The sequence below is a fragment of the Sinocyclocheilus grahami genome, unplaced genomic scaffold (genome assembly GCF_001515645.1).
Source record: "Sinocyclocheilus grahami isolate Dianchi unplaced genomic scaffold, SAMN03320097.WGS_v1.1 scaffold474.1, whole genome shotgun sequence".
Classification (NCBI taxonomy): Eukaryota; Metazoa; Chordata; class Actinopteri; order Cypriniformes; family Cyprinidae; genus Sinocyclocheilus; species Sinocyclocheilus grahami.
In genome coordinates this window covers 130,370-158,253 of record NW_015505653.1, presented here as the reverse complement: position 1 = coordinate 158,253, position 27,884 = coordinate 130,370, and the positions used below count along the sequence as shown (strand labels likewise).

The window sequence follows — 27,884 nt, the reverse complement described above, 5'->3', positions numbered from 1 at the left end:
AAAATTATGGTTAAAACATCTTAATTATTGATTTGTTTCTTAAAAACACGCATCTTTTCACTTAAAGACATTAACTGATGGACTGGAGTGGTGTGGATTATTGTGATGTTTTTATCAGCTGTTTGGACTCATTCTGATGGCACCCATTCACCGCAGAGGATCCATTGATGAGCAAGTGATGCTACATGTCTCCAAATCTGATGAAGAAAAAACTCATCGACATCTTGGATGCCCTGAGAGTGAGGACATTTTCAACAAATTTTCATTTTTGGCTGCTCTTTTCCTTTAAACATGAACCAGTAGTTTTCTGTCCGCGTCTATAGTGGATTTACCTCCCAAAAAGCTTGTCGTAGAGCAGACTGTGCTGTCTGACGCTGTGCTCGTGTTACAGTGCTACACGGCCAAGCCGAACGACAGCCGGAAGGCCATTTCCACAGGAACTTCAGCCACGGAGTCATGGAAGCACACGTAAAACTCTTGAGGAATGGGTTCGAGAAGCATTCGCCTGGAACGCAAACGAGAGATCGGAAAACATTATACTTTTGATGTTTTCCTGCTGTATGCATGTCAGCGTCTCACATATCTAAGCTCTTTTTGTATGCTTTGCATTTACAGACAGGTGCATGATGGGAGAATGTTTCACTCCAGAGCATTTGCATTGGCGTTGTAATGCAGTCCGTAATGGAAAACGGTGCATGTGAGATGTGAACACATGTGATGCGAGTTAAAGTTTTTTGAGCTCAAAACTGTAAGAACAGCTGTCAATCACTTGTCTGAACACGCACCCTATAACCCAGTAGGTCATGGTGGGCGCTGGTTTCTTCTGATCGGTCCAGTTCTCGGGTTTGCACTGGAACAAAACTCCATGTTCTTTGACCGGACCCAAACCTCGAGTGCTCTGCGGCCGCTCCGACCCTCTGCGGTCCTGAAACACATTTACACATGCATGAGATGACGAAACCGTGCCAAAAATATTATAGCAGAGAAATTATAAATATATAGTTCAGTCATGAAACTCTAGATGGCGCAGGCTGACGGGTTGTTAACGTAACTGATGATATTCAGAGAGTTAAACGACTTGGCACAAGCTGATTGGTTCATGCTGCATATGCAGCCAATGAGCTACTGCCTTGCATTTATATGGCTGGCTAGCATTCACTTGAGATTCCTGCAGCACGCTTTCAGAGTTTCTCTGAAACCCTCCCCCATCCCCAGCTCCACCTGTATAGATCTGCTACGGTTTATTTTGTTTGCTATTTGTGCAGCAGCAGTATGTCTTAAATACTCATGGCAACATATCGCCATATGTATTGGCAGTAGCAAGTTCCTGTACTTGCTTGCAGCAGCAGCAATAATCTACAACTACAGCAATAACCAACAGCAGCAGCAATTCAGCAGCAGCGTAGCAGATCTGTTCCGCCAAGACCAAATACATTAACATTGTCACCATGCTAAAATCTTCAGAGAGTTGTCATGATTGAACTTAATTAATTAAATGTTTTGACACTGTTTAATAGATTGGTTGAAATACACAGGAACAGATAACAACTACTACAAATTATTTTCAGTAATTGTAATAAAGCTGACCTAAAATGAAAAACTTGAACGAAAAACTACAAATGAACTAAATTAAGTCTAAACCGATAAAAATTACGTAAATACTGTAAAAATTATCAATTTATTAATTTAAAAATAAAAATGTTTTCTGTTAAAATGACACTTTTTATTTAAATTAAGTATTAAAAATGAAGTTCAATTTTAAAAATAAATTATTTTAAATGCAAATTGTACAATTTAAATGACAAAAAAAAACAAATACTCATTTTAAATTATTTATAGAATGAAATGCACCACTGTTCAATTTTTTGTCTCTTATGCTCACCTAGACTAATTATTTGATCAAAAATACAGTAAAAACTGTACAATTGTGAAATATTATTACAATTTAAAATAGCTGTTTTCTATGTGAATATATTGTAAACTGTAATTTATTGCTGTGATCAAAGCTGAATGTTCAGCATCATTCCTCCAGTCCTCAAGTGTCACATGGTCCTTCAGAAATCATTCTAATATGCTGATCTGCTGCAGATGGTGTCAGTGTTTGAGGTGTTACCCGTGAGGGCAGGCTCTGCTGGAAGGCCTGGCGTATGGACAGACAGCAGTGGTAGAAGTTCTGGATGAGCTGTGGGTGGATGGAGCCGCTCAGATGATTAATTTCTCTGTGTGTGGGAGCGATGAAGATGCCCTGCACCGTCTCCATCAGCACGTAATGGAAGAGTGTGTTCTCAGCACCCGTCGTCAGTCTGTCTCACACACACACACACAACTGTGATCGCCTGAACAGCATTCACATGACGTGAGGTCAAACCACTCAATCTGCTCTTGAGAAGTAGGCATTTTGTCATTTAAAGTGACTTACGGTACACCTGTTACAACCAGAGCTGGGTAGATTACTCACAAACTCTAGTCCGTTACTGATTCCAAAATGCATGACAAAAACTGTAGTTAGTAACATAATCCATTACATTACACTATATGATAAGATTACTTTCAGATTACTTTTAACATAACTTGTTTATCACACTGTTGATCTTGTACCATATTGATATAAAAATACAAATAGACTCCATTCGTTGTAATTAACAACATTAAAAAGTGCATTAAACATTACATGACGTCAAGGTTTCCCAAACTGGTGTTTGTGAAGGAACTGCAGGGGGTCATAAAAATGTCAAATTAAAATAAATCATTTTTTAAAATATATATATATTTTTTTTGTTTACCTGCACGTCATGTGATCATTAACCAACGCCAGAGAACCAAGAACATGCAAATGTGATACTTCATTATTAAAACATTTATTTTAAAATCTCAGGGGTATGTCAGTCTATATATTAGGGGAAAGAGGTTCGGCTGAGAAAAAAGTCTGGAAATCCATGCATTACATATAAATAAGAAATATCATGAATTTGTGCATTGTAATGTGTTTGAAAGAAAAAAGCCCTCCAAAGACAAAGTAATACATAGTTAAATAACCCACTGAGTGGTAATTTAAATAAATCCAATGTGTTCATCAGTAGTTGATGCAATGTTAAAAACACTTCTTTGATCTTTGTAAATCCAGTGGTCAAATGCTGGTCTTTGTGTGAATATCCACAGGAAAAGAAAGGACAATTTTAAATATGAAAAAGAGGAATTGGGGAGAATCAAAAAATTATGATTAATATTTTGCTATTGTGTGAATAATATGTAATCATGTAATCAAAAAAAGCTAATTTTAAAATGTAATTTAATCTAATTACAAGTACTTCATTTTTTAAATCTGATTACGTAATCCAGATTTCATGTCATTAGTTACTACCCAGCTGTGGTTACAACCATTTTTCTTCCATTAAACACAAAAGGTAATAAAAGTACTATAAAAGTTGGTCATACAACTAGATGAACTCACTTGAGAACGCTGTGCATCTCCTCAGTCTCTCTGTCAGTCAGACTCTTCCTCAACGAGCCCAGATAGAAAGGGTTAGGATGCTTCGACCTGGGAATCTGACAGAACACACACACAAAACTGGATAAAGACTGGATTACAGTTTATGCTGGACTATACACAATTTTACTGAAGAGTTATTGCTACTGAAGTGCATTTAATGTCAATTAAAAACAGCCGATTAAAAAATGTCAAATAAAAAAAGAAAATTTAAAATAAAACGAAACACAAAATAGAATAAAATAAAATGTGGCCTTGGAGCACAAAAGCAGTCTTCGGTCGCAGGGGTATATTTGTAGCAATAGCCAAAAAAACATTGTATGGGTCAAAATTATAGATTTTTCTTTCATGCCAAAAATCATTAGGATATTAAGAACAGATCATGTTTCATGAAGATATTTAGTCAATCTCCTACCGTAAATATATCAAAACTTAATTTTTGATTAGTAATATGCATTGCTTAGGACTTTATTTGGACAACTTTAAAGGCGTTTTTCTCAATATTTAGAATTTTTTGCACCCTCAGATTCCAGATTTTCATCTCAGCCAAATATTGTCCTATCCTAACAAACCATACATCAATGGAAAGATTATTTATTCAGCTTTCATCTGATGTATACATCTCAATTTCACAAAATTGACCCGTATGACTGGTTTTGTGGTCCAGGGACACAAATATGATTGGACTGGATTACATTTTGTGCTGGACTATACAAAATATTATAGAGAGGCTATTGTTATTAAAGTGCACTTGAATCTGGAATGTAAAAGAAAACGCCTAAACTTAAAAAAAAAAGAAAAAAGGATTACATTTTGTGCTGGACTATACAAAATATTATTAGAGGAGTTATTGTTATTAAAGTGCACTTGAATCTTGAATGTAAAAGAAAAAGCCTAAACTTAAAAAAAAAAAAAAAAATCAATATTGAAATTAAGAGAGAAATATCACAGGCCTGTTTTTATATCAATATATCCTGTGCTGAACTTGATCTGACTTGGCTGTATAAATGTTGCCGCTCTTCATCTAACAAGCGCAACTACTGTCTGCTGCTCTGACCTACACGTGATGAAAGCTAGTTTCCATGCGTTTGCTTGAGCTGGTCTCTCTCTAGGAGAATTTATGAGCCTGAAAGCTTCATCCAGGACGTCCACTCTGTAAGCTGAACTCAGATGGACATGATTTATAACAGCAGCTCCTGATGCTGCTATATGAGAGGAGAGGCTGTTCTGACACATACCCAATAACAGACGGCCGGATCATAATTCATATGCAGCGCTGATATATACACTCTGACGTCTCACTGCTGGAAAAATCTAATTATATTACTTAGATGTCACTTCTCTTTCTCTGCAGGTTGTTATGGGAATGTACAAAGCAAGTGTTTTATGTCAGCACCAAACTTTAGTTGGAGCAATGAAAGACAGTGATTGTTTGAATTCAATCACTATTGAATTCAGTTTGGTGATGCTAGCGGTGCAGAAATCACACAATTCACCTTTAATTTATTGATATATTACACAAACCTACGCACATCAAATACGTTATATTCAATAACTGATGCTTTAATTGTGAAAGATTTAATTAATTTCAACCAATTTAAATAATGTAATTTATTATCAGGATGAAATATGGTCTTTTTTTGATGTTTTGTGAGACTGACCCCTGTAAAACGTACTACTAGTGAAACAGCACGGCATGAACTGTGATTAAAGGGATAGTTCAGCCAAAAATTAAAATTCAGTCATTAATTACTCACCCTCATGTCGTTCCAAACCCGTAACCCTCCGTTCCGATATTTTTGATGAATTCTGAGACCTCTATGACCCTCCCATAGACAGCAACTGCGTCACACGTTTTCTACGTTGTTTACGCTTTGATTTAAACGAAAACAACATATCTGTGTGACGCAGCTGACACAGTATAGCATACGCTGCTATTTTACCGATCTCCTTGCTACGTATCTGCACCTTGATCGTGGTAATTACGTTGCTGTCTATGAAAGGGTCAGAGAGCTCTCAGAATTCATCAAAAATATCTTCATTTCAGTTTGGTGATGCTAGCGGTGCAGAAATCACACAATTCACCTTTAATTTATTGATATATTACACAAACCTACGCACATCAAATACGTTATATTCAATAACTGATGCTTTAATTGTGAAAGATTTAATTAATTTCAACCAATTTAAATAATGTAATTTATTATCAGGATGAAATATGGTCTTTTTTTGATGTTTTGTGAGACTGACCCCTGTAAAACGTACTACTAGTGAAACAGCACGGCATGAACTGTGATTAAAGGGATAGTTCAGCCAAAAATGAAAATTCAGTCATTAATTACTCACCCTCATGTCGTTTCAAACCCGTAACCCTTCGTTCATCTTCAGACCACAAATGAAGATATTTTTGATGAATTCTGAGACCTCTCTGACCCTCCCATAGACAGCAACTGCGTCACACGTTTTCTACGTTGTTTACGCTTTGATTTAAACGAAAACAACATATCTGTGTGACGCAGCTGACACAGTATAGCATACGCTGCTATTTTACCGATCTCCTTGCTACGTATCTGCACCTTGATCGTGGTAATTACGTTGCGGTCTATGGGAGGGTCAGAGAGCTTACGGGTTTGGAACGACATGAGGGTGAGTAATTAATAACAGAATTTTCATTTTTGGGTGAACTAACCCTTTAATGTAAGAGAAAGACCTTGAAAAATCCTGCGCTGCCCAGGCTGCCGTCTGACCCTCCCGAGCCCAGGGAGTCTCTGCGTGTGCTACTAGAGGGCATCCGGTGCACTGCGTCCGGTGTGGCATGAGGACTCAGACCCGATGTGAAGGACGGCGTCCCGTCGGCGTGACCCTCGCTGCCGCTGTCAGACAGACTCCTCTGTGGACTCTGCCTCCGTCCTCTCAGACTCGACGAGCCTGACCCCGCCTCCCCGAACAGACTCCGCCCCATCCCGCCCGGCGACGGGGGTTTGATGGCTGCCGTCAGACGGCTGAGGATTGGCGAGCTGCTGATGCCGTCTTGTCGGTCCCGCCCACCGGCAGGAAGGAACCAATCGGCGCAAGAGAGGCAGGGAGTGGGCGGAGCCGAGAGCCGCTCCTCAATGGCAGCATCCAGACTCTCCAGCTGAAGGAGTGTGGCTTTGACCTGATCCACATAGACGCAGTCGGGACCTGGAGATCCCAGAGCGAGCGAAGCACAACCACCGGCCTCCAGCAACACACACTGCATGAAGTGCCTCTGGAAACATCACATTGGGTGTGCATTACATTCTCAATAATTCAATGTTCAGCTACTGAGCTCAAACCATATTAATCCACAAGTAATCCACAGCACTCCAGTCCATCAATTAACGCCTTGTGAAGTAAAAAGCTGTGTGTTTGTAAGAAACAAATCCAGCATTAAGATGTTTTAACTTGTCGCTTTGGCCAAAATACAAGTCCATAATCAATAGTATAATGCCAAAGATGTGACCGTGGAGCACAAAACCAATAAGGGTCAATTTTTTTAAATTGAGATTTATACATAATTTATTGAGAATGTGAATATTGAGAAAATCACATTTAAAGTTGTCCAAATGAAGTTCTTAGCAATGCATATTACTAATCAAAAAATAAGTTCTGATATATTTACAGTAAGAAATTTACAAAATATCTTTACTTAATATCCTAATGATTTTTGGCAAAAAAAAACATTTGACCCATACAATGTATTGTTGGCTATTGCTATAAATATACCTGAGCTACTTATGACTGGTTTTGTGATGCAGGGTCACATATAATATATAATATAATATAATATAGACTGTTTTGGACTGCTTTCACTTGTAAACGGTGCTTGATCTGTGTATATTTCTCTCCTGATTCAGATGAGATGGACTTTTCCACTGGAGGAAGTGTTATTATGGATTATGGACTGGTATTTTAGCCAGAAGTAATGGTTTGAAGTTCCAAAAGTCTTAATGATGGATTTGTTTCTTATAAACATGCAGTTTTTGTCTTCTCAAGACATTAACTGATGGACTGGAGTGGTGTGGGTTACTTGTGGATGTTTTTATCAGCTGTTTGGACTCAGTAAAAATACAGTCAAAAGTAATATTGTGAAATATTATTACAAGTTAAAAGAACTGTTTTCTATGTGAATTTATTTTAAAATGTAATTTATTTCTGTGATGCGCAGCTGTATTTTCAGCATCATTACTCCAGTCTTCAGTGTCACATGATCTTCAGAAATCATTCTGATACGCTGATTTGCTGCTCGAGAAACATTTATTATTATGCTTCATACTTTGTGATACGTTTTATTTCATGTTTCTTTGATGAATAGAAAGGTCAAAAGAACAGCATTTCTCACCAGGCCCACTATGAGCAGGAAGTGTCTTCCGTGTGGTTCGCAGTATCCAGGATGTGATGCAGTGTTGTTCTGGTTTCTCCGCTGTGGAAACACCTCCCTCCACACCACCAGCTGCCCCACGCGTTGCTCCGACGCCAGCGGCAGCAGACAGTAATGCTGACAATACAAACACACGTCCAGAAGGTCTTCTTTAGGCAGGTGGTTCGCTATGAGATATCCCTGCCAGACAGATGGACAAATAACAGATCAGTATTCCTGACCTTCAGTAGTGTAAAAAGGAGTGTGACAAAGAACATAAACACTGTTAACTAGAGAAGCCCATTTCCGCCACTGAATAAAAAATAAAACAGGTAATTACGACTTTTTATCTCACAATTCTGTCTTATTTTCTCACAATTACGAGTTTACATGTCAAGATTCAGACATTTTTTTCTTAAAATTGCGAGATTTAATTTCTCAGTTGCGAGTTATAAAGTCAGAATCGGGTGATATAAAGTTGCAATTGCATGTCAAAGTCAGAATTGCGAGATAAAAAAAATTATTCATTTTAATTTTAGTTTAAGTTTTGGTGATTTTTTTCTGCGATCTTTTGCCATTTTTATTGGATTTTACACACACACACACACACACACACGTAATATAAATAATACATATTTACTTTTTTATTATTTATTATAATTATAATATGAAATGTAGCTTTATTAATAATATTATCTATATATTAATAATGTATACATTTATATTTTAAATTAGGTTTTATTTTTAGATTTTCCATTTTCATTTCAATGATTTTTTTATGTGCTTTTGTGAATTTGAATTTTTATTTATATTTTATTTACTTATTTTAGTGCTTTAAGTTAAATAAATAAATGTCAAGGCAATAATTATAATTTGTTTAAATTTTTTGTGTTATCATCTAATATTTCAATAAATATTTATATTTAGTTTATTCAATAAATATATAAAAAAACATATTCATCTTTATTTCAAGTACCAAAACTATCTTTCAATAGTTTTAGTTTTACTTAAGAATAATCACTACAGTATCTCTGCAAAACACAACCTGACATCAAATCATATACTGATTTTATTCCTTAATGTTTTCCTATAGTTATGGAGTTATGATAATTATAAATAATACATATTTACTTTTTTATTATTTATTATAATTATAATATGAAATGTAGCTTTATTAATAATATTATCTATATATTAATAATGTATACATTTATATTTTAAATTAGGTTTTATTTTTAGATTTTCCATTTTCATTTCAATGATTTTTTTATGTGCTTTTGTGAATTTGAATTTTTATTTATATTTTATTTACTTATTTTAGTGCTTTAAGTTAAATAAATAAATGTCAAGGCAATAATTATAATTTGTTTAAATTTTTTGTGTTATCATCTAATATTTCAATAAATATTTATATTTAGTTTATTCAATAAATATATAAAAAAACATATTCATCTTTATTTCAAGTACCAAAACTATCTTTCAATAGTTTTAGTTTTACTTAAGATAATCACTACAGTATCTCTGCAAAACACAACCTGACATCAAATCATATACTGATTTTATTCCTTAATGTTTTCCTATAGTTATGGAGAAAAAACGGGTTATCTGAGCTCAATAACACATCTTACCATGTCCCCAAAATCTGACGACTCAAAGTCTGAGAGCACAGTGTCCACTTCCACCTTGAGAAACAGCCAAAACATAATAAACACCTGAGAGCATGCCATTTATTAATATTACACCCATATTGTACCAATTTCATGAGGATGTTCACCGAAAGACAGCAGCATATGGATTTGGACACCATGAAGGTGAGTAAATGACAGAATTGGGTGAAATATTCCTTTAAACGAATGCATGAGACATTACATAGAGCTTCAGTAGCCACACCTTTATGTCTGCTGGTAAAGTGAGCCAGCGGACGGCCGGCAGCCCGTCTAAGAACAGGCTCCCTGAGATGTCAGGGCTGGGCGGTCTGGAGCTGTCAATCAAACGCCACGGCTGGATGAGCTGCTGGAAGAAGAGGCAGAAGAAGTGATCCAGACGAGGAGCGTTCTCCTCCTCACAGAAGCAGCTGAAGAGACACAGAGGTTATGCAGTCATCAGCTGCTGTATCCACACACACATAACGCTCTCCAGAAATATACAGACACACCTGTCAAGAGAGCCGTGCATGACCTTGAGCGTTCGGACAGCTCCCTCAATCACAGTCTGCAGATACAACAGAGGCACCCTGCGGGACACATGCACACTAAACTGAGGAACAAACACTCCAACAATGTCTATAATTAACCTCAAAACAAAAATATTACTGACAACTCATAAAGACTAGATGGTACATCTCAAGGGGTTAATCCTAATAGATAAATAATTCAAAAACCAGCTACGAAAATTAGGAATTAAACAAAAACAATGCTAAAAGTTGGCAATAAAATAAGATGGAAAGATGAAAACTACAATTAAATTAAACAAACTTTAAATAATAATAATAAGAATTCATATTACTGTTGTTATTATTATTGTTAAAACATTTAAAAATAGAAATATCCTAAACAAAATTTCTGATGCTTTTATATTAATAAATTAAATAAAGTAAAAAATAAATAAATAATAAAAAATAAAAAAAATCTATATATATATATATATATATATATATAAATAAAATAAAATAAAATAAGATAAAAACAGATAAAAGAACACAAAATTGTGAATTAAACAAAAACAATACTAAAGCTAGAAATAAAATAAAGGGTGGAAAAATTAGGAATACACTGAAACTAAACATTTTAATTAATTTTAATGATTTCGTAAAAATAATAATACTAATATTAATAAATATTATTGTTGTTGTTGTTTAACCTGAATTTAAAATGAACACAACGTTTAAAAAAATAGAAATATCTTTTAAAAATCTAAACCAACAAGTGTGAACATCCACTCAGAGATTAATAAAAATACATTTGAAATAAAAACCTCATGCTTTTGTAAAATAAAAAATAAAATGAAATAAAACAGTTTTTTCTAAAAAGTATTTCTGGTTACTTGAGAGACTTAGAGGATTGGGACACATCCGGAGACGTCATTTTTGTGTCATTCTTCATTCTGGAGCAATAAACAGCGATCGTCATGAACAAGCTGAACATCTGGGATTATTGATTATTATTGAGAAGATTACGTCCAAGATCACGTGTCATCAGACGAGCTGATTATAAAGATCAATACCAATTACAATCACTGGAGTTATTATCTGTATTACAGATATTCGTATTAGGGCTGGGTTTTGACACAAATTTCACGATTCAATTCGATTCTCATTCACAAGCTTGTGATTCGATTCAATATCGATTATTTTGGACATATATCAGGTACAGTACATGCCAAATTTTCTCAAGGAAAAAAAATCTCAATTAAAGCTGTAAAATATACATGAGCGTCAGTTGATACAACATTGCTATAATATTGAAGGTTAAAATTAATGAAGTTTTTACAATAATAAAGTTACAGTTACATAATATTTCTACTTCAATTCGTTTTTTTAAATATAAACATTTAAATGTTGGCTGTCATAAAAACTTGGATTTATTCAAACATAAATTAAACACTGAAGAACAGTAAAAATTATAATGAATATGTTACATGGTGCATATATTAAGCAAAATGCCCCTCTCTACAGTTTATTTTTCTGGCTGACTAATGAGTTTATGGTCACCGAATATGTTTTTCTGAGGTAAATGTGACGTTACGTGACATTGTTTACAAGCCGTTATATTGACGTCTTTACGCGGCTGAAACACTGATTGAGCGATTACATGAGACAGGATACAGATTGTAAAGTTGTACTCTTTCTATTAACTTACCTTCGGATGTTTAGTCATTTTTATTTTGTGCTATAACTAGTAATAAAGTGGAGGAGATGATCAGTTCACGTGCGCCTCACGCTGTTGAACTGAGGCGCTACAGCGATCTGTCACTCCACATTAAACGGCCCCAAAACGGCATTTATTGTTTGAATACTGCAATACAATGGACAGAATTTGAAATCTGATACTTTGTTTCATATTAAAGGTACCAAAGCACAATGCTTATTGCGATATATTGGATGGGAAGTGCCCTTCAATGTTCCGTCCATTAACTGAAAACAGGCTAGACTAATCGATTCTTGGGATTTAAGAATCGATATCGTTCCGTAAAAAAGAGAATCGATTAATATCGAGATGTCTATATTTTTTACCCAGCCCTAATTTGTATGCGGACGGGATGATTATAGAGATTATTGTTTAGTTTTAGGAGCTGAGCTGATTATAATGACAGTTATTATAGTTATTATCTCGATTAGAGTGGGCTGTCGGCAGGTGGGATGGTTATAAAGATGAGAATTACCTGCTGGCAGGTACAGCGATCACCAGCAGACTGGATCCTTCCTTCCAGTAGCCCACATGAACCAACTGCTGCCGGAGCCACAGAGACGAGCTACAGAGACACACAGACACCATATACAGCAGCAAAACTCACAACTTCAGCACTGTTATTAACACTGATGATAATCAGAAATGTTTCATATTAGAATGATTTCTGGAGGATCAGGTGACACTGAAGACTGGAGTAATGATGCTGAAAATTCAGCTTTGATCACAGAAATAAATTACATTTTAATATATATTCACAATGAAAATATATACCAATAATATTTCACTGTTTTTGCAGCATTTGCCATCAAATAAATGCAGTCTTTGGTGACCAGAAGAGATAAATATAGCTAAAGCCCCTCACCTGACTATCTGTCCTCCCGTGACGTTCTCCAGCATGTCACACAGCGTCAGGAAAATACCTCTCACCGCTTTCAGCTGAACCGCGGCTTCAGACACCGGATACTGGTACAAAATCTCCTGCTGCAGAGAGGAAACACAAATCAGTCTAAGTCAGGGTAATACTGACCCAAAGTCATTTTACAGCATATATGCATAATCATGATAAACATACATTTTTTATGAATTATATTTGAGACCATTTTGCTTAAATGGAGGACAAAAGTGTTTCCCTTGTCAATAATGTTACAAGATGATAATAATAATAATAATAAATATCTTAATAAATATATTAGAGAATGAACATCTCTCAAAAATAAAAAATAAAGTGTGAGCATCTGACCAGAAAAATTAAATTTTAAATAAAATTGTAAATATTTTTTTTAATAGAATCTGATGACACTTTTGTATTAATGCCATGCAAGCACATCCTATAGAATATATTAATAAAACAAAAATAAAATAAATATTAAAATACTAAAAAATAAATAAATGAATAAAAAAGTTAAGAGGCATGAATTGTTCATAAGAGTTGGAAGTTGGGTAAATAAATAAATTTATTAATTATTATTATAAATGTAAAAAACATATATATATATTAAAAATTTTAAGAAGCTTGAATTGTTCATAAGATTAGGAACATATATTAAGTAAATTTGGTAAAATAAAATAAAATAAAATGAATTACATAAAATTAAAAATAAAACATGAACTTTTTTGAAGAAGCATGGATTGTTCATAAGACAAGGACCATGAATTAAGTAATAAAAAATAAAATAAAACAAAACAATTCAATTCAAAAATTAATTCATAAGATGGGATGGGAACATGTATTAAATAAATCAAAAATAAAATGTTTTGAAGCAGCATGAATTGTTTGTAAGATTAGGAACATGTATTAAGTAAATTGGGTAGATTAAAAAATAAATAAACAAATAAAATATTAACTTTTTTTGAAGAAGCATAAAGTTCATAAAACTAGGACCATGTAAATCAGCCATCTTTCATAAGTTATGTTCCTCTTTTACGAAACACGTTGACTTTAAATTATGACTAGCTCACAGCTCATAACTTTGCCAAAACCCACACATATTCCCACGAGGAGCCGCTATTCTTCTCCTGCAGCAGCATGAGACGCTTGAGGTTTGTCTGCAGGAGGGAATGAAGGGGAGGGACGTTTCCTTTGTCATTTTGATTAGTATGCGGAGCAGGAACCATTCAACCTGGCAACGCTTTCAGACCGCAAGCGTTTGAGTTCGTGTGAGAAATTGAGTTCTCATGTCCTCCTTCAAACCGCACACACACACACACACGCACACACTCACACTCACACACACACACGCTCACACACACACACACACTCTCACACACACACACACACACACTCACACACACTCACACGTGTGTGAGAGTGAGTGAGTGAGTGAGTGAGTGAGTGAGTGAGTGAGTGAGTGAGTGAGTGAGTGAGTGAGTGAGTGAGTGAGTGAGTGAGTGAGTGAGTGAGTGAGTGAGTGAGTGAGTGAGTGAGTGAGTGAGTGAGTGAGTGAGTGAGTGAGTGAGTGAGTGAGTGAGTGAGTGAGTGAGCACACACACACACACACACTCACTCACTCACTCACTCACTCACTCACTCTCACACACGTGTGAGTGTGAGTGAGTGTGTGTGTGTGTGTGTGTGAGTGTGTGCGGTTTGAAGGAGGACATGAGAACTCGATTTCTCACACGAACTCAAAAGCTTGCGGTCTGAAAGCGTAGCCAGGTTGAATGTGTGTGTTTCTCACACGAACTTGAACGCAGAGTGTGAGTGAGTGTGTGTGTGTGTGTGTGTGTGTGAGTGTGTGCGGTTTGAAGGAGGACATGAGAACTCGATTTCTCACACGAACTCAAAAGCTTGCGGTCTGAAAGCGTAGCCAGGTTGAATGTGTGTGTTTCTCACACGAACTTGAACGCACATTCACTCACTCACTCTCTCACTCACTCACTCACTCACTCCCTCACTCACTCACTCACCTCACTCACTCACTCACTCACTCACTCACTCACTCACTCACTCACTCACTCACTCACTCACTCACTCACTCACTCACTCACTCACTCACTCACTCACTCACTCACTCACTCACTCACTCACTCACTCACTCACTCACTCACTCACTCACTCACTCACTCACTCACTCACTCACTCACTCACTCACTCACTCACTCACTCACTCACTCACTCACTCACTCACTCACTCACTCACTCACTCACTCACTCACTCACTCACTCACTCACTCACTCACTCACTCACTCACTCACTCACTCACTCACTCACTCACATCTCTTATCTCTTCAGTGACGCTCTAAACGCTCCCGCCAGCATTCAGAGGTGGTCGTTTTGGCTTAAGGCAGCACTGCGGCCTGTGGTTTGAGAGCTGCAGCGCATAAAAACACACATTATAAATGCTCAAACTCACATTAGAGCTCGGAGTGGTATCAATCACTGCAGACAGAAAGAGCTTTTTAAGTGAGTCAGAGCACAAACGCTTCCACTGAGAGCAACACAGAGAGATTTAGTGCTGCTCTGAACTATCAGCACCTGGACGGATGCATTTACAAAAGCTGCTTCGATGTGTTCAAATCTCCAGCCTGACAGGAGCCGTCTGTGGGCCAAAAAACAGCTTCAATCTTTGTAGAGGGTGTCAATCTGTGCAAGACTAAGTCAGAGTTCCTCATTCCTGCAGAGTTTAGTTTTAAACATGATCCAACACACCTGGCTGCAGTTTTCAAGCAAGGCCAGAGACTCTGATTAGTTGATCCGAGTGTGTTTAGTGTTATTAGATGGATCTAAACTTCACAGGAAAGTGGCTCTGCAGAACCAGGAACTAAAAACCCTGTACCAAATCAAATCCAAAATCGTTAAACTAAACTAAACTGAAACGGAATTAAAGCTGCAATAAAATATATTTCTAATTTTCTTTTTAGTTTGTGTTAGCACTAAAATTACTAACTCGAAATAGATAACTTAACAGAAACAGAAACTTAATCTGAAATGAAAAAACAAAACAAAAAACAAAATAGTAATATTTAAATAGAACAAAAAGTAATAAAAATGACAAAACAACATAACAAAATGACAAAAACCTAAACAAAAATTAAAACTGAAAATATAAAAATTAAAAGGCAATTAAAAATAATAATACAAATTATAATAGCGCATGAATAATACTAAAATATCGCTACCCTGTACTAGGTGAATCTCATATTTCGGAAAAAAATTACTTAAAAAAAAATCAAAAAGTAATACAAATGTAATATTATTTTGCATAAAGAAATTGAAGCTAGTTTAAACTGATTTTAATTTTAAAATTGCATTGTAATTTGCAATATACTTTATTACAAAATTATTACAAGAATAATGAAAATCTGGTGGGAGATTAAATAGATTAGAAATAATATTTAACATTAAATAAAGTTATGAATTTTTTTTACGCTGATTTAAATAGAAAAAAAAATAATAAATCATTATTAAATATTTAAGAAATAACTGTAATTTGTATAATGTTTTATATAATTTAATATTTATATATAAATTATATTTATTTATAATATTTTTATTATAAATGTGTTTAATTGTCTTGAAAATAACTGTATAATAGAAAAAAAACAAAACATTAATGCCCTTAAACATATTTCTAACTACAATTTTCTTATTTTTATTATCTTGTTGTTTTTTTATCCAGACATGTTCTGTACAGGTTTTGTGAAAGTCGCCCTGTTGCATTTCCGCCAATCGTAACTTTTCATTCACATTTTGCTTCTCTTTATGAATTGAGTAATTCAAGCCTTTAAAAATAAAACTTTCCAAAGTCTTCCTCGCGTCACGCTGCTGTAAACGCGAGCCATTCATGCTCAATCCTGACTGATTTAACTGGGGAAACTCTTTTGGATGTTAATGGATTAAGTGCTGAAAAAATCCACACACAGCTGCTTTAGCTTTGCACAGTTCTCAAGCTGAAAATGACATTTGTAATGCAATCAATGGGGAGAGTCTCAGAACAGAGTGTACCACTGAATGAAGTCAAAAGGACTGACCTCGTCCTGCAGCGAATCGGAGTCCAGTTTGAGCGAGAGGTACATGACTATGTGTGGGACATGTGCGATGGACATCTGGAGCTCGACGGTGTCCTCGCCCCACAGCAGACGCACCAGCTGACTGACCACAGGAGCCGCTTTCGCTCTCGAGTCCGGAGCCCTCCCGGCGGGACAGACCGTCTCCAGAGTCAACCTCAGCTGAGAAACAACCTCACATAAATACTGTGATGATGACAGGACAATACTCTAATACACTTACACTAAGAAGAGTCTATAAAACAGGAACTGAATTGCATGTGTTTTAATGGTGCGTTCAAGTCATGTCGGATAGATCGTATTTACGAGTTGAACGCACATGAACACCACCACAAAGTCGTTATTACGAGTGGGAAACTCAAAATTTTCTTTAAGCCCCGAATTTCCGAGTTGGGAGTCAATGAGAAACATGGCGGAATCGATGGATGCAACGTCTGTAGTTGACGGTAAATTTTTGTTTAAATTAATAGTTTAGTTGTCCTATAAACTTAAATTGGTCATGTTCTTGTTACGCAGCTGAAATCCAAGTAAAAATATGCAGACCCTGTTGTATTTTCTTGTAATTTATTAAAAGAAGGTACACCGCCATCTTGTGCCGACTAAACGGACTCGAACGCACCTGATATCGTAATTAGATAGTACGAACGTCCCAGGAGGACTCGAACGCAGCATCAGGCCCCGATATACTTCAAACGAAATCGATGAACAAACTGAAATGACGTAATTTCGAACTAAATCAGGACGAAACGAATAGTTTTCACATTCTGAAGTATGAAAAATGCACTTCCTCATCTGTGCTCCGCATTTGCTGAATAAAAAGGACAAACTCACCATCATTCTTTCTGTTTTCGTTAAGTGGACGCACATACCATCTATGTCGCTTGCTCTTGTTCTTTTTCTTTGCCACTGTATAGATCAATGCTAGATGTTTACGAAACATCTTGTTCTTCTCTCACAGCCGCCATCGTTGTTGTGTTTAGGGGGTACATGCAGGCGGCGTGACACGCTTACAACCCCGCCTCCAGCATCGTGGGGGTGTTGGAATGTTCGAAAACAGTATACCGTCGCTTAGCCTTTTCAAACTTCTTTCTGCCCTCAAACGAAGAACGAAAAAGAACTTCGTTTGAAGTATATCAGGGCCTTTAGTGTGAAATTAAATGTTCTATAAATTAATATATTATATTATATAATATATTACAAATTATTATATGAAAGGAATAATATTTCAACATATTGCAAGAATTAATGTTTACACACACACACTCATGTTTGTTTCTGTGAATTGTGGGGACTTTCCATCGACTTCTATTACTTTTATACTGACCAAACGATATTTTCTATCCCCTAACCCTAAACCTACCCCTTACAGAAAACCTGTTTGCATTGTTACACATCATTTACTATTTTTAATAATTTTTTCCCCCAATCTCAAAAATTTCAAGTTTTACTATCCTTATACACAATGTTGCATAAACAAGTACACACACAAAATCCAAATTTAGTTTCAATCCAAAATCTAACAACAAAAATTAGACATAATATTTAATTAAATTAACTAAAATAATTCAATAACTAATTTGGGGCCAGATTTACTAACAGCTTGCGCCAGCGCAAACCATCTTTTGGCATTAAAATAGTACTGTTAGGTTTTACGAATGACGAATATGCAAATATGCATTTTTAAGAGTTTCCCTTTCAGACGCAAAAGTTATGGGAGGAGAGTATTAAAATGAATCACGAAACGCGATTTACTAATGTTCGCACTCGTCAAATTACTGGTACTTGCGCCATTTTTTAACGTACCAAAAAAGCATGTCGTAAACTATTTTGCGCTTGAAATATAATATTTTAGAATATATTTTTAAATGAACAATATTAATATTTAATTTGTTATAATTTTACTGTATTACATGAATGAAGGGCATACATGTGTATAAAAATGTCTGTATGGATGTCTGTAAACTAATGGATAATGTCCTTGCAGAAAAGTACCAACGTTACCAAAAATGACCAAAACATCTCTTTTTCTAGAATTTATTTTCTTAGTGTGAGAAATTGTCCAATTCAGCATGAACACTGGAAAGACGACAAGAAATTATGGTTTTTTGAGATCCACAAATTTATTTTACACACTCGCCAACAACTTTTTCCTTTGCACCAAGGTCAAGCAAAATTAAACTTAAAATAATGGAGCACATTGAGCACAGCCGTATAATAATGGTTGTTATTGCCAGGGTTGTATTACTTGGCATAAATAAGTATAACTTATATTTTTGGTGCAACAGCCTGACATCAAGCTTAATTTAAGTAAATAACTTCAGAAAGGCTGAATGATGATGGTGTAAAGAGATGTGGTTGTGTAAAAAGAGACTCGCTGTGCTCTACCACATGCTGCTTCAGTAATTCAGAAGCATAAACAGTTTTTGCAGTAATACTGTGCCATTCCTCCACATCTGATCTCTTTGTGTCGGATTTCCCACATGCAAAATTACTTTGAAAGTGGCATTTGTAATGGCACAAAAGATTTCTATTTCACATAAATGCTGTTCTTTTGAAATCCGCTTCCACAAAACTATGAAGCAGATTAATAATAATCAGAAAAGCAAATAATCAGAATATTAGACTGATTTCTGAAGGATCATGTGACACTGAAGACTGGAGTAATGATGCTGAAAATCCAGCTTTGCATCTCAGGAATAAATTGCATTTTAAAATATATTAAAACAGAAACCAGCTATTTTAAATTGTAATAATATTTCACAATATTACTGTTCTTACTGTATTTTTCATCAAATAAATGCATCCTTGGTGAGCAGAAGACCCGATGCATTCAACTCACACATAAGATTTAAGATTCAAGGTAAACATTTTGCTCCAAAGTCAGCCACATATTGCTGCTAAAAACAAACCGTAGCTTTCTAAGATTGTGCAGATCATAAAAGCCATGCACTCAGAGATCAAGGAAAGCAGCAGCTCCCAGAAAGCGGCGTATTCACTCCCACGCGGCTGTTTAACATGCAGAGCCGAGCGCACATGAGTGTCTGCTGACCGCAAACAGCTGGACTGCAGCGCTGAGCCGGAGGACAGCGGCCGGGAAAACCACACCAGCTTCACATTCACATCACATCTCATCTGTAAGTCGCTCTGGATAAAAGCGTCTGCTAAATGAACAAATGTAAATGTAGATATGATGTCTTCATAGAGTAGGGCCAAAAGAGGTCTGCAGGCTGACACTTTTAAGAGCTATTACTAAATAAGTATAATTTTTTTTATTTATATGTTGCGTCAAAAAAAAAAAACAGTATTTCCTATGATACTTGCACTACTGTCGGTAAGATTTTGTAATGTTTTTGAAAGAAGTCTCTTCTGCTTACCAGGGCTGCATTTATTTGACCATACAATTTAAAGTTTTTCAATTGTCTATTTGAATATATGTTAAAATATAATTTATTCATGTGATGGCAAAGCTGAATTAAATTGATCAAAAATACACTACAAAAATATGAAGTCAATATCGTATTTTTTCATTTTTTCCATTCATCAGATTATTTTAACCATTTTCATCTTTATTTATTCATTTCCACAACATTCACCTTCATTTTTTAAGTCAGTTTAATATCATTTAAGTTAAAATAACTTGTACAGCCAGTTTGATTCTGAATGTTTTAAGTTAAAGTAAGTGTAATTTTTAGTGTACACTAAAAACTGTATTAATAATTATACAAATTGTGAAATATTATTACAATTTAAAATAACTGTTTTCTATGTGAATATATTGTAAAATGTAATTTATTCCTGTGATGCGCAGCTGTATTTTCAGCATCATTCCTCCAGTCTTCAGCGTCACATGATCTTCAGAAATCATTCTAATATGCTGATTTGCTGCTTCAAAAACATTTCTTACGATTATCAATGTTGAAAACATTTGTGCTGCTTAATATTTTGCGAAAACGGTTTCTTCGGGATTCTTTGATGAATAGAAAGTTTAAAAGAACAGTATTTATTTGAAATAGAAAGCATTTACAACATTATAAATGTCTCTTTTGATCAATTTAATGCATCCTTATTGAATAAAACCCTTACTTTCTTTCAAAAACAAAAAACAAACACACAATCTGACCCTGTGTTGGTGTCAGTGTCCAAAGAAAGGCTGCTGTCAGTGGACATGATGGTTTTGTTCCTGTGGTTTAGTAACTCTTCAGCTCGGTCTTAACATTGAAAGTCAACGATCAAGCAACTCTTGCCTCATAATTTCACCAGCCGAGGCAAAGCTGATTTTAAAACCTTGGCAAGCCTTTTGAAACCTCACAAGAGCACAGTTCCTCTACCCTAATATCATAATAGTCTCGCCTGTCCTTTTTTGTCCTACGGTGTAATTTGCTATCGGTTCTCGTCCTTTAATCACTTTCTCCCTCTCTCCTCTCCACAGGATAATGGCTCTTTTCCTGTGGCCTACAAAAACAAGCGTTAGCGTAACCGCCGTCGCGACGCAACTCTGTAATTTTGACATTCCGTCCTCTTTCAGGCAACTGAGTGAACAAGACCAGCTTGAGAAGTGATCAAATGCAAAGCATTCTCAGAAAGAATATCTTCCATATCTTCTGTGAGTGACGCTTGCTTGTGAGAAACTCATCCCCACACTTAAAAATAAAGGGGTTTTATTGGCATCTATGGTTCCATGAATAGCTTTTAACAAGCTTTCCAATGCAAAGGTTCTTTATAGTGCAAAAGGGTTCTTTAGAATTTTAAAATGTTCTTCACTTGAAGAAAATGGCTCTTTTAAGAACTGTTCAAAGGTTCTTTGCAGAGCCAGAATGATTCTTTTTCTCCCATTTTGGGACCTTTATTTTTAAGAGTGCACGGCAAAAAAAATGACTTCTTAATTAAGCTTTTTGGACTTTTTGTTGAGTAAATATAACTAAAAATCTAAAAAGCCAAAACACACTGCATAAGATGTTAAGACTTGTTTGTGTAAGAGCATCTTTCACAGGAGTGTATGTTGACTTTCTGCAATGGATTTGTTTCAAACAAGTTAAAAAGCAGTCTCTTCCGTCCACCAAGGCTGCATTCATTTGATCAAAAATACAGTGAAATATACATGAAATATTATTAAAATTCATAATAACTGCTTTCCATTTTTAAAATGTAATTTATTCCTGTGATCAAAGCTGATTTTCCAGTTTTCAGTGTCACATGATCCTTTAGAAATTATTCTAATACGCTGATTTCCTGCTCAAGAAACATTTCTGATTATTATCAATATTGAAAACCATTTTGCTGCTTCATATTTTTTGTGGAAAACTTTTTTTATCAGGATACTTTGATGAATAGAAAGTTCAAAAGAACAGCATTTATTTGAAAATTTAATCTTTTGTCACATTATAAACGTCTTTACTGTCACTTTTCATCAATTGAATGCAACCTTGCTGAATGAAGGTCTGAAAAAATTAGTCTCTATTCTGATCTCTATATGGCTCAAGTCTCTTATGTAAGAAAAAAAATCTAGAGTAGACTACAATGCCGGCTGTTCTGACTCACAGACTGTAAGCACGTTTTTAATATTTAAAGAATTTTTATATTTTTTATATTTAAAGCGAGTTTTTTGGGCAGTGTAGAGTAGCGGTTGTTGTTTGTCATTTCTCTGATCACAAATGCAGATATGGTTTTATGTTTACGCGGCGCGATGCAACGCAACGCGTAAAAAGACAGTATAAGTCATTATAATCAGTAATTATGTCCCCACTGGATGCGACGAAAGCCTCGTTTATAATGGGTTTTAATGTTTTTATCTCGTCACTCCAGCCTGACAGGGCATCATCACAGTATGATGAGGGGCGTAACATTTCCGTCACACGCTTGAGGTATTCAGCCAATCACAACGCACTGGATAGCTGGCCAATCACAGCACACCTCGCTTTTCAGACCGATGAGCTTTGTAAAAATCGACGCGTTTCAGAAGGGCGGGGGATAGAGGAGAAACAATCATGTACAGTATGTGGAAAATAAGGTGTTGTGTGAACGTGAAACCACAGAAACACATTTGATTACACCAAATAATGTTCTTTTTAGCAACACCATATGACCCCTTTAAAACTGATCGATTAAGAGACGTAACAGCACATCTCTCGTTCATGACTCCATGAATTGTGCGGAACACATTGCATGCCAAAGTTTAACAGTTGGGGTTCAGATTACTAATGTTTTAAACGTGCATTTCTGAAATAAAAAAATTGGGTTTTTGCAACTGTTTTATGTTTATATGCTTTTATTTTCAAACACCAGTTGAGCTGAGTTTAGAGCTCATTTGCAATGTGCATTGAGACTTCACACAGCTTCTGGTTTTGGGGTTTAGTTGAAGCATTTTGGGTCGAAATCAATCACTATTTTAAATGGAAAATGCAATTGAAAATGGCAAAATTTTACCTACATTTTGCAACAAGCAACACCAACCCAAAGAGATCAGCGCAGCTTACGACATGAGGAAACTATCAAAGCTTTATACACATTGACAGTCCATTTGTCTTGTTTATGACAAGATTACCGCCAATATTTCAGCAAGCACATTTAACCAAATTAGTCGCAACTCGCAAGCCTGAGAGGCACAGACCAGAAACCAAAACCACTTTTAGAAAGTGCTCATCTGAAACGATTAGGTCTTGTTAAAAAAACAAACCAAAAAAACTCTCATTTTCAAGCCAATTAATCCCTTAAAAACAGACCTCAGCTCCCAAAATGTAGAGTTGACCTGATGCGCCCTCAGCGTTTGTGAGTTTACGGGAGGTCTGCGGGCGGGAAAACTGAGCGTTTGTCTTACAAGTGGTGAAAAGCAAAGCATCTGAGATTTAAGATTGTTTTCGGCTTGGGTTGAACTATTTGACTGCTGCAGACGACTACAGAGCCAAATAAGCATTCTGAGCAATACATTTGTTCATTTTCATTGTTCAAACTTCAAAGACTTTGGCTCATTGTTTCAATGTTTCAAGCATTTAGTCTTAGAAAGATGCTCATTTGCAACGAAAAGACACAAAAACTCGCACTTACCTGTGTGGGGCCCGGTATGCATGACAAAACCCTCTCAATGTTTTCTGAAGTAACATCCACATCGTCCACAGCAACCAGGGCATCACCTAAAGAAAACATGAAAAACTAACATCTGCAACTTGTCGCCTGATTCCCCAGTGTGCAAACAGCTTAGGTAAATTGTATCTCTATCACAAGATAAAAACAAATGCACATCAAACAGCACCTCCACCTGCCTTCGGTAGATTTGCACGTTCTTCCCTTTGCGGCATGCAAAGTTATTTCTGATAAACGGTCTAATTGCTTTAGTATGGACGGGCGTTTGAGAAACAATCGTAAAAAGCTGCTGGGGAAAGAGTTTTTGGGGTGGTGTAACCCGTTTGGAATTTCTTTGGTCTGTCTCGGGAAGAAAACGACTGCGGGTTCCCCTTGAATGTCGCTTTAGGACATCATCAGAAAAACATTCACTGTAAATATACAGCGCAATTGAAAAAAACGCTTCCAATTGTATGATTTCATTACCAAATGTGCTAGGGACATAAAACTAGAGTGTTTAACAGGCAGTTGTGAGAGAGAATATTAGTAAAAACCAACCACAACACCAAGCTGTAACTTGACTTAACGTGTAATTTGACTTAACAGATTAAAATAGATTTTTTTGTAGGAAACTCACCAGGTGTTTTGAATGAAAGCAAGTTGCTTCCAATAAGCAACATTATGTTTTCTGATAAGTTAAATCATTGATCTGAGAGACACCCATTTGTACAAATTGGTACGTATCTGCTAAACGCAATGTCCAAACATAACGAAACTTGAAACACACTGACAACAGGACATTTTGAGGACACACACCAAATTTCGTCCAATTCCACCTATAGGGGGCATTAAAACTGGAAAAACTAGCGATGTATGTTTTCAAAACAGTGCTTTGTGAAGCTTTGAAACCTGTGAATCATTTGTTTCATATCAATCATAGTGCATATCAAATTTTAAAAAATCACATGATTTCTGTAGACAAGGCTTTGTTACGACTGTTTTGAAATGTTTTAAAGCTTCAATGGCTTACCATTAAGGCTGATCACAGTGAACCCATGAACCATTGTATAGTTTGAACCAGTTTTATAAATTTGCAGACATTTTAATGACACATTGGTATAATAAAAAAGGAAAAGTAATAGTTAATATTTTCTTACTGGCCTGTTTCGCCAAGCCCTCCATAAAACAAGCCTTGCAAATTAATAAAAGAACACACGTTAAACAGACACTTCATATTTAATGGTACTTGATGATTTGCAAATTGCATTTAATAGATTCAACTTTCAATAAAATATTTGCACTTGGTTTTTAAAACGTGTTTATGCATGTTTGGCCTGGATTTAAACAGCTTTGACCAGCAGGCATCAAGTGTTTCGAGCACTTTGAAGCTGTGAATCATTTTGCGAAGCAATTGGTTCAAAGTTTCAAAAATCATACTGGACTTTTGAACTGTAGTGGAAATCTGTAAGTAAAAAAACTAGTAAATTTTCCTAACTGACCCACTCCTTGTCTAGCTGTGCTTACCGATAAGAATTTCCGCACACTTGCTAGCGGGACTGTGAGGGACCAGACCATGGATGATGAGTTTTCCCCCTTTTTTCCCTGCATTTCCTCCTGGACGGTGAACGACACCCAGCAAGGCCTCTAACAAACCGCCTCTCTCAGGAGACGGAGACGAGGAACCGCCGAGACGTTTGGGGTTCAGATACACGCACACATCCTTCAGACGCTGCTGCTGGACCACGACTCCAGGCCGCTGGCCCGCTTGATTCTTCAAGATGGAGGTGGGACGCTGGGAAGACCCTGCGTCTTTTCCATCAGCGGCTTTCCTTTGAGATGGTCGCCGCTTTCGCCTCAGGATGTTGGTGAACTTCTTGAGTTTTGCTTCGGTTTTGCTGCTGGAGGTCGCTTGCTTTTTGCCATTGTCTGTGATGATCTCCGCCTCCTTTTCGCTGAAGCGGACGTGATTGGTGGCAGCGGAGTGACTGGCAGAGACCTGGGCCAGCAGAGCTTCTTCCTCTCCCTCACTCAGCTCCAGATAGAAGAGCTCACCGTTCTTCTGGACGTCATCCAGCCATTCCGGCTCAAGGTCACTGTGACACAAAACAAAGAGTACAATAGAGCAAGTGATGAAATCCAGAATGCAGTAGCCTTAAAAAAAGTATGGACAATGGCTGGACAATAAAAATGTCATTATTCTCAGAACTAACTTTTCTGAGACAGCCCAGCTTATTTTTTCTCAAATCTATCCATTCCCACAAGCTGTGAATAACTAGGAACTAACTAAACCAATTCAATCAACTACAATAAAGTAGAAATCGACTGTAGGATTTATTTTGATATTATTTCATAGTTGTAAATAAAACAAAGATTATTGGAGTATGTTGTATACCTCAAAACTACATATTTTAATTAAATGCGTTACCTGCTGTTTCTTAATTGCGAAATTTACTAGCAATTTCGAGGTGAAAATGGTTTCAAAGCCATTTTTTGTGTAGTATTTATTAATATTTGGAATAAGCTTTGATTTTATATTTTCAGTTATCATTTAAAGTTTTAGTCATTTTTATGCTCTTTAGTCATGTTTATTTTTCCAAACATTCCTATTTAGCTTCATTTCTATTATTTTGGTTTTAGTAATTTTAGTGCTTAATCTTAAACGTATTTAATTTTTTGTAGTTTTATTGGTTAGTTGCGTTTTTTAAATTATTATAATTTTTTAGTTTTAATTAACAATAACAGCACTGGACATTAACTATTCACAATTATCGCAATTTTAAGGTTCAAATTTAGATAAAAGCACATATTAGACTTATTAACTGATTGTTATTTACTTTGGAGGCTTTACAAAAGTGACAAATTCATTTTAAAATTAAAACTCCATGTAGTTTCTCCAGTGATTTGAGTTTCGCAAACTGCATGTAGACATATAATTATACAAAAAAAATTAAAAACGTTATTTAAAATAGTTTAAGATGAAGTATAGCAAACGATCAACTACGCACGTCCCACAAACACAATATTCTGCAAAAGAAGACATTTGTTGTTTTCTATGCGTGTGAAAATATCGCAGTCTCTCACTTTTTGCAACAGACTGCATTTCAGCACCAGTAATGAAGCAATACATGATATAAGAGTGTCTTGAAACACAAACTAAACACTACATAATCGATGAGTCAGAATGCTGCAGGGAAAGCCAGGAGGGACTTTGTAGAAAACAACGTGTTTGAGAGAGGCGGGGCATAGAGGACCTACAATAATGTACAGTATTTGAAAAATAATGTGTTTTTTGAACATTAAAGCATGTCAGCATATTCTGTTACACCAAATACACAAAATAATGATCTTTAAAAAAGCATCATATGACCCCTTTAAAGCTTTGAAGCCGAATCCTCTCCTTCATTCCAGAAAAACTCTACTCAGTATTCAGCCAGACATTATGTTTTCTTCCCCATTTCTAAATTAAGCCACACTGCTTTGGTGGTTAGCTCTTGGCAACCATCTCCATAAAGTCACTAAAGATGGTGAATAGCATATAATTATTTATGATGGCTGACTTTCCAAACTGGAAACAGAAAATCCCCTTAAAAATGAGAGAGAATGGACAAAGTCTAGTTTCCCTTTTCATGAGCCTCTCTTTCTAAACGAGGGTCAGAAGAGACCACTCAACTGAAATGAACCAAAACATGAACTAGCTATAACAGATTTGGCTATTTTAATACACTTAACGTAAACAAATACTAAAACACAAGCTAACACCGTTAACGTTATATACAGGTCTAATGTGTTTACAAACAACGAAAGCCAAGTTTTATAGCGAAGCATGCAAAATGCTAGATATCGAATTAGCAATCCACTTATTAATGACAGTTTTTGAATGTGTTTATGCTCTTACTCGGAGGAATCTGAGGAACTGTCACTTGATGCTTCAGAATCAGTTTCGTCCTCCTTATTTTCGCGTACGTCTGACTCAAAATCCGTCTCGGGTTCATCTTTAAAATGTCTAGAAGCCATCAGCGCATCTTTCTACTCGATAAACTGCGC

The 27,884-nt window shown here is 35.9% G+C and overlaps 1 protein-coding gene across 1 annotated transcript; it reads right to left on the bottom strand.

Annotated features, from left to right (window-relative positions):
- Window positions 1-226: 226 nt before the first annotated feature.
- Window positions 227-27,884, bottom strand: LOC107553513 (protein inturned-like). The gene is made up of 15 exons (XM_016235775.1): window positions 27,736-27,884; window positions 25,365-25,933; window positions 23,826-23,911; window positions 16,749-16,946; window positions 12,639-12,757; window positions 12,249-12,338; window positions 10,024-10,101; window positions 9,759-9,942; window positions 9,497-9,550; window positions 7,851-8,069; window positions 6,198-6,737; window positions 3,452-3,546; window positions 2,114-2,303; window positions 786-925; window positions 227-505 (listed from the first exon to the last, which is right to left on the bottom strand). Exons 1-15 carry the CDS (start codon window positions 27,852-27,854, stop codon window positions 394-396), a joined length of 2,793 nt encoding a protein of 930 aa, XP_016091261.1. The 5' UTR covers window positions 27,855-27,884; the 3' UTR covers window positions 227-393.

Bases quoted from the DNA above. Each gene is read 5' to 3' on its own strand.
- LOC107553513 (XM_016235775.1), bottom strand. From the start codon at position 27,854: ATGGCTTCTAGACATTTTAAAGATGAACCCGAGACGGATTTTGAGTCA. The intron at 6,738-7,850 runs GTGAGAAATGCT...TGATGTTTCCAG, and splicing joins TCCTGCTCATAGTGGGCCTG to AGGCACTTCATGCAGTGTGT. The intron at 506-785 runs GTGCGTGTTCAG...TTTGCGTTCCAG, and splicing joins ATGACCTACTGGGTTATAGG to GCGAATGCTTCTCGAACCCA.